This window comes from Pongo pygmaeus, chromosome 8, assembly GCF_028885625.2.
Source record: "Pongo pygmaeus isolate AG05252 chromosome 8, NHGRI_mPonPyg2-v2.0_pri, whole genome shotgun sequence".
Lineage (NCBI taxonomy): Eukaryota > Metazoa > Chordata > Mammalia > Primates > Hominidae > Pongo > Pongo pygmaeus.
The window spans coordinates 122248164-122265383 of NC_072381.2; the positions used below are offsets into that span (position 1 = coordinate 122248164).

The 17220-nt window shown below is 42.8% G+C and overlaps 1 protein-coding gene across 2 annotated transcripts in view; it reads left to right on the top strand.

The window, feature by feature from the left end:
• ENO4 (enolase 4) overlaps positions 1 to 17220 on the top strand; it is a 42216-nt gene that overhangs the window by 22255 nt on the left and 2741 nt on the right. Inside the window, exons 7-12 of one of the 2 annotated variants that reach the window (XM_054435906.2) lie at positions 127 to 180; positions 5986 to 6042; positions 8458 to 8622; positions 11421 to 11546; positions 13570 to 13765; positions 16816 to 16883. In XM_054435906.2, coding sequence (XP_054291881.1) covers positions 127 to 180; positions 5986 to 6042; positions 8458 to 8622; positions 11421 to 11546; positions 13570 to 13765; positions 16816 to 16883 — 666 coding nt within the window. The remainder of the gene's footprint in view (positions 1 to 126; positions 181 to 5985; positions 6043 to 8457; positions 8623 to 11420; positions 11547 to 13569; positions 13766 to 16815; positions 16884 to 17220) is intronic. The other variant, XM_054435907.2, reaches the window with a different exon arrangement.

The following is a 17220-nucleotide window of genomic DNA, read 5'->3' on the forward strand; positions in this document are numbered from 1 at the left end:
CATATCATCCGCTAATCAGGGACTCTACAAATACTCTGAGTTAGAAATAGCCACATGTGTTATAAGTTTTTATACTTAAATTTTCTAGTCTGCAACCGTGGAAGATCATGGTTGTTCTACTTACAGGGTGTCGAGATGCTTATGGAAATTCAGAAACATATCAACAAAATAATTGAAATGGTATGTAAAGAGATTCTATGGTATCTACTTACTGACACTTAGACACCTTCTAGCATCCAACTTGTAGTTCATTTGGAATTAAATCAATTATGGTTGATATGGAGAATGTATTTATTGGCTTTGGGTTTCCCCCATGAACCAAGTGTATCCATGTCCTCAGTGGCTGTGGATCCAGCCTCTAATGGTACTTAACAATCTCATTTCAATTTCTGGGGCAACTGGCTTTGTGCTAAGATCATCCCTTAGGATTTACTAAGAAAGAAAGGATGTGGCCCCCAGGACATGAGAGGCAGCTTGAAGGAATGAGGGCACAGACTCTTGTGCCTGCATTAGGATCCTGGTGTTGAGCAAACAAGGGCCCCTGGCAGAGCAGCCCTCTTAGGGGCAGTCACAGACGCAGGCGTATGAGTCACCAGTTGTCCCATCATGTTCCAAATGGGCAGTGCACAGTGACATGGCAGGGCTGAGGCCAGGAGAGGGACCCAATCCTTGTCTGTGGGGCTTCACACACACACACACACACACACACCTTTTATTTTGGAATACCTCTCACCCAGTTTCCTCCAATGTTAATGATATATTACATGGTACATTTGTCAAAACTAAGAAACCAAAATGGTACACTACTAATAACTAACTCCAGACTTGATTCAGATTTCACTGGTTTTTCTACTAATGTCCTTTTTCTGTTCTAGGATCCAATCCAGGATCCCACATTGCATTTAGCCTGAGGCTTTTAAGCTGCGTGATTAGGAAGCAGTAGGGCTGAGGACCCAGTAGGATGGGGCTGGGATACAATAGCAGTGTAACATGGAGGCACTCTGGTTTTAACTCTGTCTCACCAGCACTGAGTGTGACTGCAGACAGGGGGCATGGGCCCCTCCCCTGCCGGGATGGGGGTTGGCTGGCTGGGGCCCAATCCCTGCAGTTGATCAGAATTGCTTTGAGCAATTCCAGGCTGGAGCTGGTTTCCATGCTGCTTTTCAGGAGGCCAGCTTCTTTTCTGGGTGACCAGCCTGTAGAGACTCAGACTTGGACAAGTTAGCTCTGATGTTGCACTCTGCTTTGCCATTCATAACTCCGTGACCTTGGGCCAATTCCATAGCCTCTCTGCCTCGGGTTCCTCATCTATAAAATGGAGATGATCAGTACCCAAGTCATGAGGGTGACTGTGAAGAGTAAACAAGTGTAACATGAAACACGCTGCATCAGGAGCCGGTGCCACAGGAAGCCATACCTGGTGTTGGTTGTGTCACAGCAGGTGAAGGAAACCCACCTGAGCATTCTACAATTCATCCTTCTAAATTTCTTTTAAAAGTTTTTCAGCTGGGCGCGGTGGCTCATGCCTGTAATCCCAGCACTTTGGGAGGCCAAGGCAGGTGGATCACCTGAGGTCAGGAGTTCAACACCAGTCTGGCCAACATGGTGAAACCCCGTCTTTACCAAAAATACAAAAAAATTAGCTGGGCATTGTGGCAGGTGCCTGTAATCCCAGCTACTCGGGAGGCTGAGGCAGGAGAATCACTTGAACCCAGGAGGCAGAGGTTGCAGTGAGCCAAGATCGTGCCATTGCACTCCAGCCTGGGCAACAAGAATGAAACTCCGTCTCAAAAAAAAAAAAATTTTTTTTCTTGAATGCCAAAATCTTTCCTGACATTTTGTCTTTTAAATGTTTTATTTACTTTGTGATTACACAAGTAGCTCATGAATGTTCTTGTGAAAATTCAAATACTGATAGAGCTACCCACCCACAACCACCTCCTACAGACTACCACCCTCAGTACAGTCCCTTCTCTAAAGGGAACTGCCGTTAAAAATTGAGTGTGACCTTCCAGGCTTTTTAAAAAAATAAATAAGTAGATAGTTCAGGCGCAGTGGCTCACACCTGTAATCCCAGCACTTTGGGAGGCTGAGGCAGGCAAATCACTTGAGGTCAGGAGTTCAAGATCAGCCTGGCCAATATGGCAAAACCCCGTCTCTACTAAAAATACAAAAATTAGCTGGGTGTGGTGGTGCACATTTGTAATCTCAGCTACTCGGGAGGCTGAGTTAGGAGAATCACTTGAACCCGGAAGGCAGAGGTTGCAGTGAGCCAAGATCGCACCACTGTACTCCAACCTGGCAACAGAGCGAGACTCTGTCCCTTGGGGGGGGAAGAAAAGATAAATACACAACAGAGAACAGTGTTTAAAATAAAACAAAAAATTATGCACAAATCAGTCTGCAAATTGCTTTACTTCTTTGCCCTTTTCATTGAGGTGTTTATCTTTTATTGATATCTAGGAATTCTTTACATAATAAGGGATTTACTCCTTTATTTATTTATTTATTTATTTATTTATTTACTGAGTCAGAGTCTAGCTCTGTCTCCCAGGCTGCAGTGCAGTGGCGCGATCTCGGCTCCCTGCAACCTCTGCTTTCCGGGTTCAATTAATTCTCCTGCCTCAGCCTCATGAGTGGCTGGGGTTACAGAGCCCAGCACCATGCCCAGCTAATTTTTGTATTTTTAGTAGAGACAGGGTTTCACTGTCTTGGGCAGGCTCCAAGGTCTCGAACTCCTGACCTTGTGATCCGCCTGCCTCGGCCTCCCAAAGTGCTGGGATTACAAGCGTGAGCCACCACACCCAGCCAATTCTTTATATACAGTAGACCTATTTTCCTGTATCATGTTGCCTGCCTTTAAATTGTATGATATGGAGTCATACCGCTTTTTAAAATTTTTTGATGAAGTGAAATGCAGCAATCTGTTCTTTTAAGGCAGTGACTCTCAACCAGCAATGATTTTGCCCAGGGGACATTTGGCAAGTCTGGAGACATTTGTAGTGGCCTTGGCTTGGAAGGAAGGTTCTGACCACATTTTGTAAGCAGGCATCAGAGCTGCTACTGAGTGCCCTGCAATGTACAGGGCGGCCCCCACAGCGGGGTGATCCAGCCCCAAATGTCAATAGCACCAAGGCTGAGGAAGCCTGCTTGAAGGCTGTTGCTTTGTGTGCCTTGTTTCATAAGGGGCTCCCTCTTCCTGGAATACTAATAATACACAAGTATTTTTTTAAGTTTACTACATACCATCCTGAGTGCTTTAATACTTTAACTCATTCAGTCTGCATAACTGTATAGGTAGGTACTATTATTACCCCTATTACATAGATTAAGAACCTTGGGCCCAGCACTCACCCAAGACCCCCCAGGTCGTAGGTGGCCAAGCTGGCATTCAAACTCAGAATCCATGATCTTAATCAGATGCTAAACTGCCCTCAAATCACAGAATATGTTTTCTTCAAACATTTTTATAGTTTCAAAGATTTATTTCTATGTTAATTTCACCTGGCCTTTATATCAATAGTGTGAAGCAGGGATCACATTTCTGTTGACTTTCCATGTGATGCTACACGTTTGGAAGCTGCAGTGGGATTCTTAGTAATAGCTCCAACTAGTTCATTCATGTTTGAAGGAAAAGCAGTAAAGCACTTAGAGAAAGTTCAGATATCAAAAACCATCACTATGCTGTTGAAGTCACAAAGTTTAAGTTGTTTAAAGATTATGTAGTGTAGTAGAAAGAGCACAATCTTTGAAGCAACAGATTTGGTTTCTATTTTGGCTCTGCACTTATGAGCTGCCACTGTGAGCCTCTTACATATCCTGTCAATGCACTGGTTTCCTCATCTGGACTATTTTTAAATGCCTGCCTTGGCCAAGTGTGGTAGCACATGCCTATAATCCCAGCACTTGTGGGAGGCTGAGGTGGAGAGGCCAGGAGTTCAAGACCAGCCTGGCAACATAGCGAGACCTTGTCTCCACAAAAATTAGTCCAGTGTGGTGGCATGTGTCTGTGGTCCCAGCCACTTGGGAGGCTGAGGTGGGAGGATTGCTTGAGCCCAGGAGTTTGAGGCTGCAGTGAGCTCTGATCATGCCACTGCACTCCAGCCTGGGTGACAGAGGGAGATCCTGTCCCATTAAAAAAAAAAAAAAAAAAGCCTGTATGGGAGGAACGCTGAATTGCTGGGCTCCTAATAAAGGATAGCTATTGATAGCATAGTAATTGAATATAGAAAGATGTTTAATCCTTCCCAGTGATTACAGTGATAACAGATCATTCCCAACATTACCACAATTCTTCTATTAAGTCTTAATTTAAATCTATTTTGAGAAAAAAAATGCTGAAGAAATGGTATGTTTTCTCATGCAGGCCCCAACCCAAAGATGTCTATAGATAACCTCAGCTAAAGCCACGGTCTTAGAACAGGAGATGATAGGAGTGGAACCAGGGTTACTGCAATCACCATGCTTTGTTTTAGTAATAGAGTGATAGTTCCTGATGACATTATTTGGCTGGTGGCATAGATTAGCAGATTACATCATGCCAGATTTATTTGGGCATAACTCACTCTCCCTAGGAACTCCTGAGTAGCCTAATTCTTATTAAGGAAAGATTGTATTTGTTTCAGTTTTTAGCCATTTTTAAATCCACTTAGTCTGAGAACAGCCATTCTAGAATACATTGCATTTTTTTATGATTAAAAAGGCTGCCAGCCTGGGCAACATAGTGAGACCCTGTCTCTACAAAAATATTTACCAAAAAAAAAAAAAAAAATTAGCCAGGCATGGCGGTGCACACCTGTCCTCCCAGTTACTCGGGAGCCTGAGGCAGAAGGATTGTTTGAGCTCGGGCGTTTGAGGCTGTAATGAGATATGACTATGCCACTGTACTCCGGCCTGTGTGACAGAGTGAGACCCTGTCTTTAAAAGAGAAGGGGTAGAGGTGGGGCTGGAGATTTTGACTTCCATTATGTAACAGCTTACTCTTAGTAAGGTAGACGGAAAGATGTTACGGGTTGTTTCTTTCCCTGGTTATTTTTTGCTGTTGCAAGGCCCTGTGCTAGGTGCAAAAGGAGATAAAAACATACTTCCTGTCCTCAGGCAGTTTAAAAGTCTCAACGAGGGGGCATAAAAAACATGAGAAATCCAATAATAATGCAAACCAAGACTGTTCTTTAATGTTCGCCATTCTGAATTGGAGCCAGTAATCACTGAGATCGTCCCCTGATCACATCACATGACTTCCCTTTGCCCTTCTGTTCAGGGTACCGTATGTGCATATACTTGAGTGTGAACCATACCTATGCTTGACAATCCTGCCTCAGCTTACAGAGCCAGTACACACTGAGCACGAAAGTGCATCCTTTAAAAGATTAGATCCTTGCAATAATATGCACCCAGTACCCCCAAAGTGGGAATGCCTCTTTGGGAATTACCTTTGCTCTTAACTTCATGGCACTACACCCACCAGACTCACCAGATTTAATGACCTTTGACTGTTTCAAATCAAAGTCAAAACTATCCTGCAGGAGAAAGTGTTTGCACTCTGAGAATATTCAAAACAGTATGTTGGGCCTGTAAAAGCAAATCCCACAGTGGGGTTAAGCCCTAAGGAGGGGACTTTGTATCCTCCTGCAGAAAAAAGGTGCCTACACACAGCAGGAGTTCATGATATATGTGTGAATAACACATTATTTCTATGCACAGAAATGCATGAATCTGTATACACACCCCATATATGTGACTGGGGGCAGAGGGTAAGGATGAACTAAAGGAAACACATTCCTGAATTTGAGAAATAGTTTGTGGCATATAAAGTAGGGAGTGGCTGGAATCATCCCTATGTGCATGAGTGCGTGTGTGTGCGTGTGTGTGTGCACACGTGTGAGATTCAGTGTGGCTGGTCAGGTCTCAGAGCAGGAAGCTTTGCTTGCTGCCACAACCATGCTAAAAATTCCAGGTGATATATTTTTATCTTCTGCTCCACAGCCCTCTCCTCCAAAAGCAGAGACAAAAAAAGGGCATGATGGAAGCAAAAGAGGTCAAGTAAGTCTATATATTGTTTACCATCCTTCCATATGACACTGTTTATAGATTTCCTGTCCCTTTTTATCTTCCATAGTCACTTTTTGCTCCAAGACCAGGACTGAGGCAAATGGAAACCATATAGTGATATTGCTCCAGGCACCCCCAGAGCTGCAGTATCATGCTGCCCCTGCCTTCCAGCAACAGGCTGCCTGTCCATCGCTGGCAGCAGCTGTCTGACCATCTGGAATCTCATAGGGCTAGGAAGTATTTATGAGACGTAGGGTTACATTGGACCCTATAGGGGAAGTGTTTGGGAAGTCGAATCTCTCTGACAACTAGCTGAAAGGCACATAGGATGTTTTACATTTTATTATTAACAAAGAGAAAAACAAGAAGCACAGAAAGATGGCTATTCCTTCCATCTGGTCCCCCAAAGGCACTGAAGCGTCATTTCTGACGAACCATTGCAGGAACTCCCATTTTGCCAGGAAAGTGAGGCAAACAGTCCTCCTTGTCAAAACTGGCTGCGCTGGCTTCAGGAGCCTTGGGAGACCAGCTGAACTTGATCTGTCAGTCATGTTGGTGATTGTGAGTGCTCTGATAGATGTATCTATTATAGCCTAAACTTTCAACAATATAAATAGAAGAGCCAATAAGAACTTTGAAGAGCATGCACACGGGTGAAGGTTGCTCACATCTGCAGTATTTGCTTTGCTTTGTGAGCGAACAATCCTTGCCCCACCCTGATGTTAGGTACGTGAGAGTCGGCTGAAGTCAAAAGAAGAGGGGCTAGGAAAGAAGGGAGAAGACATGGCAAAGATAAAAAAATGAAGTTTCTTTTCAAGATTAGGAGAGAGAAGAGAAATGTATGAACACATACAGCAGTAAGTAAAATCCTGTCAACAGTTTGTATATGTTGGAATGAGCACAGCCTTCTAATATTAGGCCTTGCAAGAGGTGGAGATGGTAAACAAGCCACCAATTCTCAGTGCTGTTCCTTCATTCCAGCAGGTGGTTCTCTGCATGCTGGGAAACTTAGACCAACATCAGCCCTCCCTGTAATGAGTTTTACTACTACTTTTTTTTCCCCCGTTAGAAACAGTCTATAGATTCCAGAGAGGCAGCCACACAAGAATTAGGGGTATAAACTCTGGTGCTAAATTGCCTGGATTAAAATCTGGTCTAACTTACTTAACTCTGTAAAATGGAGATCATAATATCTTTGTATGATGTAAGGAGTAAATGTATTTACTTTATGTAATGTGCTTAGAACAGTACCTGGCATTTAGTAAGCACCAAGTAAGTGATGCTTTCATAGTTTAGAAGGCTCTGTAACAAAACTCAATTGCTGGACAAAAATCTCCCCAACTATTCCTTTGTTTGCCAAATAAAAGTTTCCTCTCATTGACATTAAAATAGTGCTATCACCAGTCAAAACAGAACATTCATTCCCGGGTTCATGTTTGTTGTTGAGTTTGGTGCACACACACACACCCCTTACCTTAAGCCCTCAGATTCATTGATATTGCTTCAATTTATAATTGCATAGTGGCAATTTATGGCGAGGGCACATCAAGGCTGACTTTGCAGTAGCTGTCTTTCCTTGGGGTTATGTGGGTCCTGAAATCATCTTCCACTAAAATCCATTTTCAGTATTGCATCCTCTTAGTGGAAGTCTTCAATCCTTTTAAAGTGGCCAACGCCTGTAATCCCAGCACTTTGGGAGTGCTGAGCACAAGACTTCAAGACCAGCCTGGGCAACACAGTGAGACCCTGTCTCTACAAAAAATAAAAAAAAAAAGCCAGGTGTGGTGGCACATGCCTGTAGTCTCAGCTCCTCAGGAGGTTGAGAAAGGAGGATGACTTGAGCCTGGGGAAGTCGAGGCTGCAGAGCCACGTTCAAGCCACTACACTCCAGCCTGGGTGACAGAGCAAGACACTATCTCAAAACAAATAAAGAAATGAAACTTTTCCTGAAGGAGGGTTATGCTTTTAATGGCTGCATTTATCTAGAAGAAAACAGAACATAGGAAAGAGCAGGTTTGGAGGAAAAGGACTGGCAGAGCTAGAGACAGACAGGGTGGACATTTACAGGGAGGGCCTGGAGATTCACCAACCGGGTGGTTGTGACTCAGGCTAGCCCCATGTACAAGGAATGGCAGCGTCCATAAACACAGAACACAGACACACTAAAGAGAGAAAAGTGTGCTTTTCTCAGGCCAAACTTGGAACCTCAGGAGTAAGAAAATTACTCCCAGATACTGCAGGGGAATCATATGCCCTAAGTCATGTGAATCAATCCTAAGTAGGATTGAGAATCAAAGGACTGATCTTTGCAGAGCTATAGCTGATCATAAACCATGCTTATCATAGGAAGCGCCAAGATCCTTAATGTGCTGTATTGACATGCATCATTGTCTCTTGATCTTGCAGCAGATCACTGGCAAGATGTCCCATCTTGGCTGTTTAACCATTAACTGTGACTCCATAGAACAGCCACTGCTTCTAATACAGGAAATCTGTGCAAACCTGGGGCTAGAACTGGGAACAAATCTGCATCTAGCTATCAACTGTGCTGGACATGAGCTGATGGACTACGTAAGTTTCCACTTCAGAACATTCACTTCCTATTGAGATCCATGATTTTTAAATTAGAACTCAGAAAAAAAGAGCTTATCTGAATATTGTCCAAACAGATCTTATTGTTTTTTATTAATATTGTGTGAAGGATCCAAATATAAATGGAACTGAGAAAACCAAATTAGCTAATGACCACAGAACATAACCATAAAATTTTTTAAATAGAAAATGTCATTATTATATATAGAAATTCTTCAATAAAGATGAGTAAAATGGGTTACTTACATTGCAATCCTGAAAGCTACTGAAAAATAATTTAACAAACTGCATTTGGTTGATAAATGCTGAATTTGTCGAGCCTAAAAACTGGATGAGTTTTAACTTATGACGTGATAGGCCCTTCCAGACATGTAGTTCTTAGAATTTATGCTGTGACTTTTTAAATATAAAAAAATTTCCAAGTTATTGAAGTTTATGAAGAAGATGTTTTTATCCAACTAAACACATCACAGTGTTATCCACAGCCTGGGTTAGGAGGACAGAGCTTTAGTGATGCGATGAGACTCCACCTGGGGACCACCCACCTGAAGAGAAAGATTCTAAAAAGAGAGTGAAAAACAGGTTCATTAAAAAACATCCTAGTCGGCCGGGCATGGTGGCTCACGCCTGTAATCCCAGCACTTTGGGAGGCCGAGGTGGGTAGATCACCTGAGGTCAGGAGTTCAAGACCAGCCTGGCCAACATGGTGAAACCCCCCCCCCCCCATAAAAAAGGCAAAAAATGAGCTGGGCGTGGTGGTGGGCTTCTGTAATCTCAGCTACTCGGGAGGCTAAGGCAAAAGAATCGCTTGAACCCAGGAGGCGGAGGTTGCAGTGAGCGAAGATCATGCCATTGCACTCCAGCCTGGCAACAAGAGTGAAACTCCATCTCAAAACAAAACAAAACAAAAAACAAGCAACTTGCTAGTCTTTACTTCCTCAGGGTAATACAATAGCAATTTACCTTTAAACTTGGGAAACTGGTATGTTAGGAAAGTTATTAGTTTTCTGTCTTACACATATACTTCCTGATATGGTTTGGCTGTGTCCCCACCCAAATTGCATCTTGAATTGTAGCTCCCATAATTCCCATGTGTCATGGGAGGTAACTGAATCATGGGGGCGGGTCTTTCCCATGCTATTCTCATGATAGTGAATAAGTCTCACTAGATCTGATGGTTTTATAAAGGGGAGTTCCCCTGCACACACTCTCTCTTGCTTGCTGTCATGTAAGACATGACTTTGCTCTTCCTTTACCTTCCACCATGATTGTGCGGCCTCCTCAGCCATGTGGAACTGTAAGTCAATTAAACCTCTTTCCTTTACAAATTACTCAGTCTCAGGTATGTCTTTATTAGCAGCATGAGAACAAACTAATACACTTCCCAATTTCAAATACACAAAAATGCTGAGTCTACGTTTTATGAAATGCCCAGCATATTGCCAAGCATTTATGGTGACTTGGTAATTTATGTCAAATTCAGGGGACATGACCAAATAGCATTCTGCTTTAACTGTGATGTTAACTTTTCAAAGGAAATTTTGAACACTATATAAGAACCTTCAATTTTGGCTGACTTCTAAAAGTTCTTTTACTTTTCTAAAGAAACTAAGCACATAAAAGAATATTTAAAGTAATTTCCTATTCTTCACATAATGATTGGTTCCTAGGCATACCATTAAGAAAAATAATTGCATGTTTTCATCAGCAACGTATACCAGGAACTATGAATATACTGACTGCTGGTGCTAACTAGAATGGGTATTTATTGCTTATATTCAGTAAAATGTATTAGCTTGATATCAGATAATTCTTACAATATTGTTAGTTCAAAATCATTAGCATTTCCTCACTGACAAGATAGGGTTTTTTAAGCTTTGCATTATAGAAGTTAAAAGTTCTTGCTGCTTTTGAGGGTGAAAAAAGTATGAAATCCCTTCAGTTGTGGTCTTCTTAGGAAGCTGCTTAATTCCAATGGAATCCATTCTATTAGCAGCAGCAGGAAGGCATTAGCAAACCAAACAGCCACTCTGTTGCATTCCACCTCCCTCCCAGTGCCAAAATATCCCAGGTACCATCCCTGAACATAGACTTAAAAGGAAGGGTGCTTTGTTCTGCAGAAAGGCTATTCTAGATCCTTCAGCCCTGTTTACTTCTATACTTAATGACTTAGGGGCTTTCCAGACTTCAAATGAATGTTGCACTAGAATTCTACCTTCTGGACAATATCGTTACTACTACAAAGTACATGCTACCCGAGAAAGAAATGCCTCACATAAATCACATTATGTTTCGCACTGGTTGTTAGTATATCAAAAGCCTAGCCTTGCTTTCAAGCTTTAGAATATTTACAGTAAAGGAGACAAGTTATTCATTCAATGTGAGCTGAAAGATGGTAGGGTCTAGTGAGTGAGCAGGTTAGCGTTGCTATTCTTATTTTGTGAATTTATGTTATTGTCCATCTACCCAGGCAGCCAAGTCTAACAGATTATCCCCCTCCTACTCTGTAATTCTTGGTGTTTTGTGTAGGAGGCTCCATCTGAAGTCTGTGGGAAGAACCCTAGAGGGCATCAAAAGGAATGGTGACTTGATTTCCCAGGTTAATATTTAAGATATTTAAAGTAGAATGGACAGATTTCTCAGGTCAACGTGCCCTGAAAAGAACCTGTTTATAACCTCTCATACAAAATGAACGAAAAGGAATCTGAACCATATCTTTGGGATTTGATGAATTCATTGTTTATCCCTTATTTTAATATGTTCCTGACACATATCAGAATAAAGGAAAGTATGAAGTGATCATGGGCACATACAAAAATGGAGCGGAGATGGTTGACCTGTATGTGGATCTGATCAACAAGTACCCTTCAATTATTGCCTTAATTGATCCTTTCAGGAAGGAGGTAAGCACCCCACCTTCCATATTTTATATGACATAAGATAGGCAGGACTCACCTTTTATATTTTGTAACAAAACAGAGAATAAAATCTCATTCTTTTGGATCTCTGTCATTCAAAATGTGTTGTAATTTGAACTGGGGCTGAGTTGCTTTATTTCAGCATTTATGAGAAAAGGCACTTACTAAGCAAATGAATAGGAAAAACACAATTACCTAGGAGTGTGCCTGTCTGGGGAATGAAACACGCTATTCACAAGCCCTTCAGGAGTACCTGTATATTTACAAGCAACCTAACAGATGGAAGCTGCCCCTGCTGTACTAGCTGGAGCTTCACTAGGTTAATCATATATCATTTTCATGTGCTCAGGGAAACAGGACTTCTATAAGGCCAAATATTTTTCAGCCTAAATCCAGTCACTATATATGCATAAAAGTAACAAAGCCATTTTTTCTTTTATTTGAGACAGGGTCTCACTCTGTCACCAAGGCTGGAGTGCAGTGGCACGATCTTGGCTCACTGCAACCTCTGCCTCCTGGGCTCAAGTGATTCTCCTGCCTCAGCCTCCCGAGTAGCTGGGACTATAGGCGTGCACCACCAAACCAGCTAATTTTTGGTATTTTTAGTAGAAACAGGGTTTCGCCATGTTGCCCAGGCTGGTCTCCAGCTCCTGAGCTCAGGAGATCCGCCTACCTTGGCCTCCCAAAGTGCTAGGATTACAGGCATGAGCCACTGTGCCCAGCCTGCAAAGCCATATTTTTAAAGGGTTTGAGATACTGAGGTTTCATGATCTATTAAAACTCATGCATTTGACCAAGGCTTATGTGACCATCTTTCCCCCAATGAACTTACACTCCAAAATTTAAATTCTCGATTTTATAAATTTGAGAACCATCAGATAGATTGAACAGATATATTGAACAGATATCTTCTTTGAGATAACACAATTATTTCGATTTGGAGGACGATATAAATGCTGGTCCTGATGTGAAGCCCCAGGGTCTCAGTCACATCCTCCCTTTCACAGCCTCCATTCCACACCAGCATACACAGAATGCACTGGCTGAGCTTAGCTCCTTAACCTTGCCATATCAGCCCTGCGATGACTGTCCTGAGGCTCTGGTCATACTTTTTAAAACAGGGTCTTGCTCTGTCACCCAGGCTGGAGTGCAGTGGCCTGATCACAGCTCACTGCAGCCTTGACCTCCCAGGCTCAAGCCATCTTCCCACCTCACCCTCTCAAGTAGCTGGGACTACCAGGCATACCACCACACCCAGCTATTTTTGTATTTTTTGTAGAGATGAGGTCTCGCCACATTGTCCAGGCTGGTCTCATACTCCTAGACTCAAGCGATCCTTCTGCCTCAGCCTCCCACAGTGCTGATAGTACAGATGTGAGCCACTGCACCCAGCCTTGACCACAGCTTTTTTCATGTGAGAGGATGAACCTGTGTGGTCTGTTCTAATGCGGCAAGTTGAAATCCGGTACAAAGGCTAGGATGACTCTGTGTGTTTGTGTGTGTGTGTGTGTCACACATATACACACAAACACGCATATGTATGTGTATAATTTTAAAATAAGCATTTCGTTTCATATGATAGTCTCACCAATAAAAATAAGGGTGTTGAGAAGGGACTAGAGCCCTTGCAGGCTTTCTTTTTCCATTTTCTGTTTATCAGAAATATCAGAAAAATCCATCCAGCCAATCCTTAGCAGCATTATAGACAAGAGTGGATGGGAATAGCCTGGGTCTGAAGAACTCTAAAATCCATGTAAGAAATAGCATTTAGTGTATTAACATTTTGTTCATAAAACCTTTAAGCTCAAATTCACTATTAGTTTCTGTTACCCAAAGCTTCTTAGTTTGTGTGGCTGTGGTACAGGGTCATTCAGGAACAGAAGTAAAAGAAAATTGTTTTGTGTATCTCAGGAAAAATGTGTGAGCTTGAGTATGTGCTATATTATTCCCGTTGTTGTGTAATTATGTTCAATGCATTATAATGATCAATTCTTAAATATTTACCCAGGACTTGGAACAATGGGACAGCATCTATCACGCACTTGGTTCCAGGTGTTACATAATTGCAGGAACTGCTTCCAAAAGCATTTCTAAACTTCTAGAGCAAGGAAACATCAGCATCCCCAAATCCAATGGGCTGATCATAAAACACACAAACCAAACTACAATGTCTGACTTGGTGGAAATAACCAATCTGATTGACAGTGAGTAAAAGTATACTTTTACTGAAAAGTAAAAGTAAGAGTCTTTATCTGAAAGACTCGTAATGACTTGGTTATACAAGAAACCAAAAATACACAGCATATCAAAGTTACTAAAAAGCATGGGAGAAATCTTGGAAGAAAAGAAAGTCCAACCATTTGTGAGAGATTTAGTGCTGGAACACAAAAGGCAGCTTACTGACTCCCTTCACTATGTTCCACTAACAGCCCAAGTCCAAGCTCATCCCCTTTACTGAGGGCTACCAGAGGTATGGCCAAGGCCACTGCCCTGTAAGCTTCACAGAGGGGAGAGCCCTTCTGCCTGTAACAGGAGAACTAATGGCTGATTTCTTATGAAAGGGCATAGCCTTCAGCACATTTATCAATTTGCTTTAGGTTCTGAGCTTGGGCTACAGAAAATCTTTAAATTTACAGAAACCTGGCCGGGCGTGGTGGCTCATGCCTGTAATCCCAGCACTTTGGGAGGCCGAGGCCGGCGGATCATGAGGTCAGGAGATCGAGACCATCCTGGCTAACACGGTGAAACCCTATCTCTACTAAAAGTACAAAAAATTAGCCGGGTGTGGTCGTGGGTGCCTGTAGTCCCAGCTACTCGGGAGGCTGAGGCAGGAGAATGGCGTGAACTCGGGAGGCAGAGCCTGCAGTGAGCCGAGAACGCGCCACTGCACTCCAGCCTGGGCCACACAGCGACTCCATCTCAAAATTAATTAATTAATTAATTTACAGAAACCCATAGAGGTACCCCAACTCTTACTGCTAAAGAACAGGTCTCAAATCCTGAATCATGCACTGTGGAACACCTGGGTACCCATCTGCACTAGCCAGGCTTCTGGCTACAATGTAGTGTTCAAGCTAAGAAAAATAGCTCACCATTCACAAAGCCAAGACACCAAGCACAGCCAAGGAACAGCAGGGGCAGAACGCGTGTAGCCTGCATCACATTACCGCAGTATTGTAAATTTCCTCCTATCATTTACTACCACTTTATGCTCTAGATTCTAGATAAGGAGTCAACATCTTAACAGGGACCACAGCTCTTTCTTCCACATAGGCATGGCCCAAGTACGTAGTAAGGATGTAGGAATTACTTAATTGAAAATAAACTTAACTACTTATAATATATCCCGACACCAGTCGGCCATTTTAATTTGCATTACTTGGGGAAGTCTAGGAGGGATCAGAATTTGGAACCAGATCATCCGCTGCAGGGAATGGTCTACTTGAGCAGTTTAGAAAACAAACAACAAGATCAGATTAGAAGCAGTTTTCTGTCAGTATAGAGACCTGAGGCAAGGGTAGGTTCACTACTAACAGGCAGCATGAGGAAGCTGCCAAGCAGGTTGGCAAGGCAGTGGGGTATCAGGGAAGTCTTGGGAGGCAGAACCTGAGTCATCAAGCTGGGATTGAAGGACAGGATCCCAGCAATGCGGATCAGGGGATGACAGGTGAAAAGCAGGGCTCCAGTGCTGGTGCATCTGGGATGCCAGAGGAGAGCAGCTTTACTTAAGACCAATGGGTCAGGCATTTGTGAATTGGACATAATCCTTATAGCATCTCTGTGAAGTAGACCCTATCATTTCCACTTTATTGATAAGAAAACAAGACTTGGAGAGATTAGGCAACTTTCCTGTTACACTGTAGTCATCTCACTTGCCCACAACTCTTGACCATCTGTCAACATGCAGCTCCTTTGGACCAGAATGCTTTGCTCTGACATACTTGGCTCTGCATCCTTCAGGTCTTGGCTAAAATGAAATGTCTTCAGCCACTCTTGCCTTCCCCTATCCCTAACTGGTTCTGTTCTGAATCTTCCTCCTAGCATCCTGTATTTCCTCTTTGTAATACTGACCACAATCACTTGTACAACTACCTAATAACTGGGGTCTCCCACTAGACTACAAACTGAGTTCAAGGGCATCTTGTACACTTATGCAGAGGACATGAAACAAATACCACGAGTGGGTCTCAGGAACTAGACAGAAAGCTGGTCTCAGAGCTGGAATAGAACTCAGAGCCAGACTGGCAGCCAGGGGCCTGGGTTGGTGCCAGAGGATGGAAGAAGATGCTCATGCAGGGCTGGCCTGTGGGTGGTATATGATAGATAGGAGGCAGTGCAAACACTGTTGCTGCAGGAAGAGGTCTGGCTGGCACTCTTCACAGACTGGCACATTTCAAAGGGTTTCAAGACCCTCAAATGATTGATTACTACCAACACTACTCTTCTAGTAAACATTCAGAATGACAGTCCTTTGAATAAAATTCTACACAATGGAAGGAGAAAGCCATTACGTAGGCATACCAACTCCACGTTACTCTTACCATATTTCACTGACTCAAAGATGCATTTTTCTACACTGAACATTTAAAAAATTGAATCATGTCTTATGGCCGCAGTCTTAGAAATGTGTCAATCTAATTTGAGCATCCCCCTACCCCCTTTTAGTGGTAATAAAATAATAATACATCTTACAAATCATGTATCTTGAATTTTTTTTTTTTTTTTGAGACGGAGTCTCGCTCTGTTGCCCAGAGCTGGAGTGCAGTGGCGCGATCTCAGCTCACTGCAAGCTCTGCCTCCCGGGTTCACGCCATTCTCCTGCCTCAGCCTCCCGAGTAGCTGGGACTACAGGCACCCACGACCACACCCGGCTAATTTTTTGTATTTTTAGTAGAGACGGGGTTTCACCATTAGCCAGGATGGTCTCGATCTCCTGACCTCAGGATCCACCCGCCTTGGCCTCCCAAAGTGCTGGGATTACAGGAGTGAGCCACCACGCCCAGCCATCATGTATCTTAATTTTAATGAAACACAGTATTCATTTAGTATTTACAGCATCTAAGCTACTGAAATTGGGGGGCAAACAAACAAAAGCAGGGCAATAAAAATGCAAATGTTAGAATCCTAGGTGGGCAAATAATTGACTCTTCACAGGGAAGTTTTAAATCTGAGAAATTTTTAATTTTGATCCCAGAGGCCCACATGTATCCTAACTTTCCACACCGTATAAAACTGAAAGAAATTCCTCTTCCAGGTAAGAAGCACATCACTGTCTTTGGAAGTACAGAAGGAGAATCATCTGATGACAGCCTTGTCGATTTGGTAAGTGCTGAATGCTGGTCAACTGCCAAACACTGCTTTTATCACGAATTGGTATTTCAGAGAAATGCAGTCTTTGGTGGAGAAAGTCATGTAACCTTTTATGAAACAGACTTGCTTCCTCCCGGATAGCTACCTTTTACAAAGAGCTAATCTTTGAACTTTTAAAAAGATGAAAAACTGAAGTCCAGGGAAAATGATGAGCATACTTAAATGACTGGGGTGTGCACCTGCAATCTTTCCTCCTAAAATGAAGCGAGAAAGGCCAGAACGTTCTTAGATAAAATCAGCATGCCTACGTGACTAGTAAAGTGCCTGATGGATAGTCAGTCACATCATC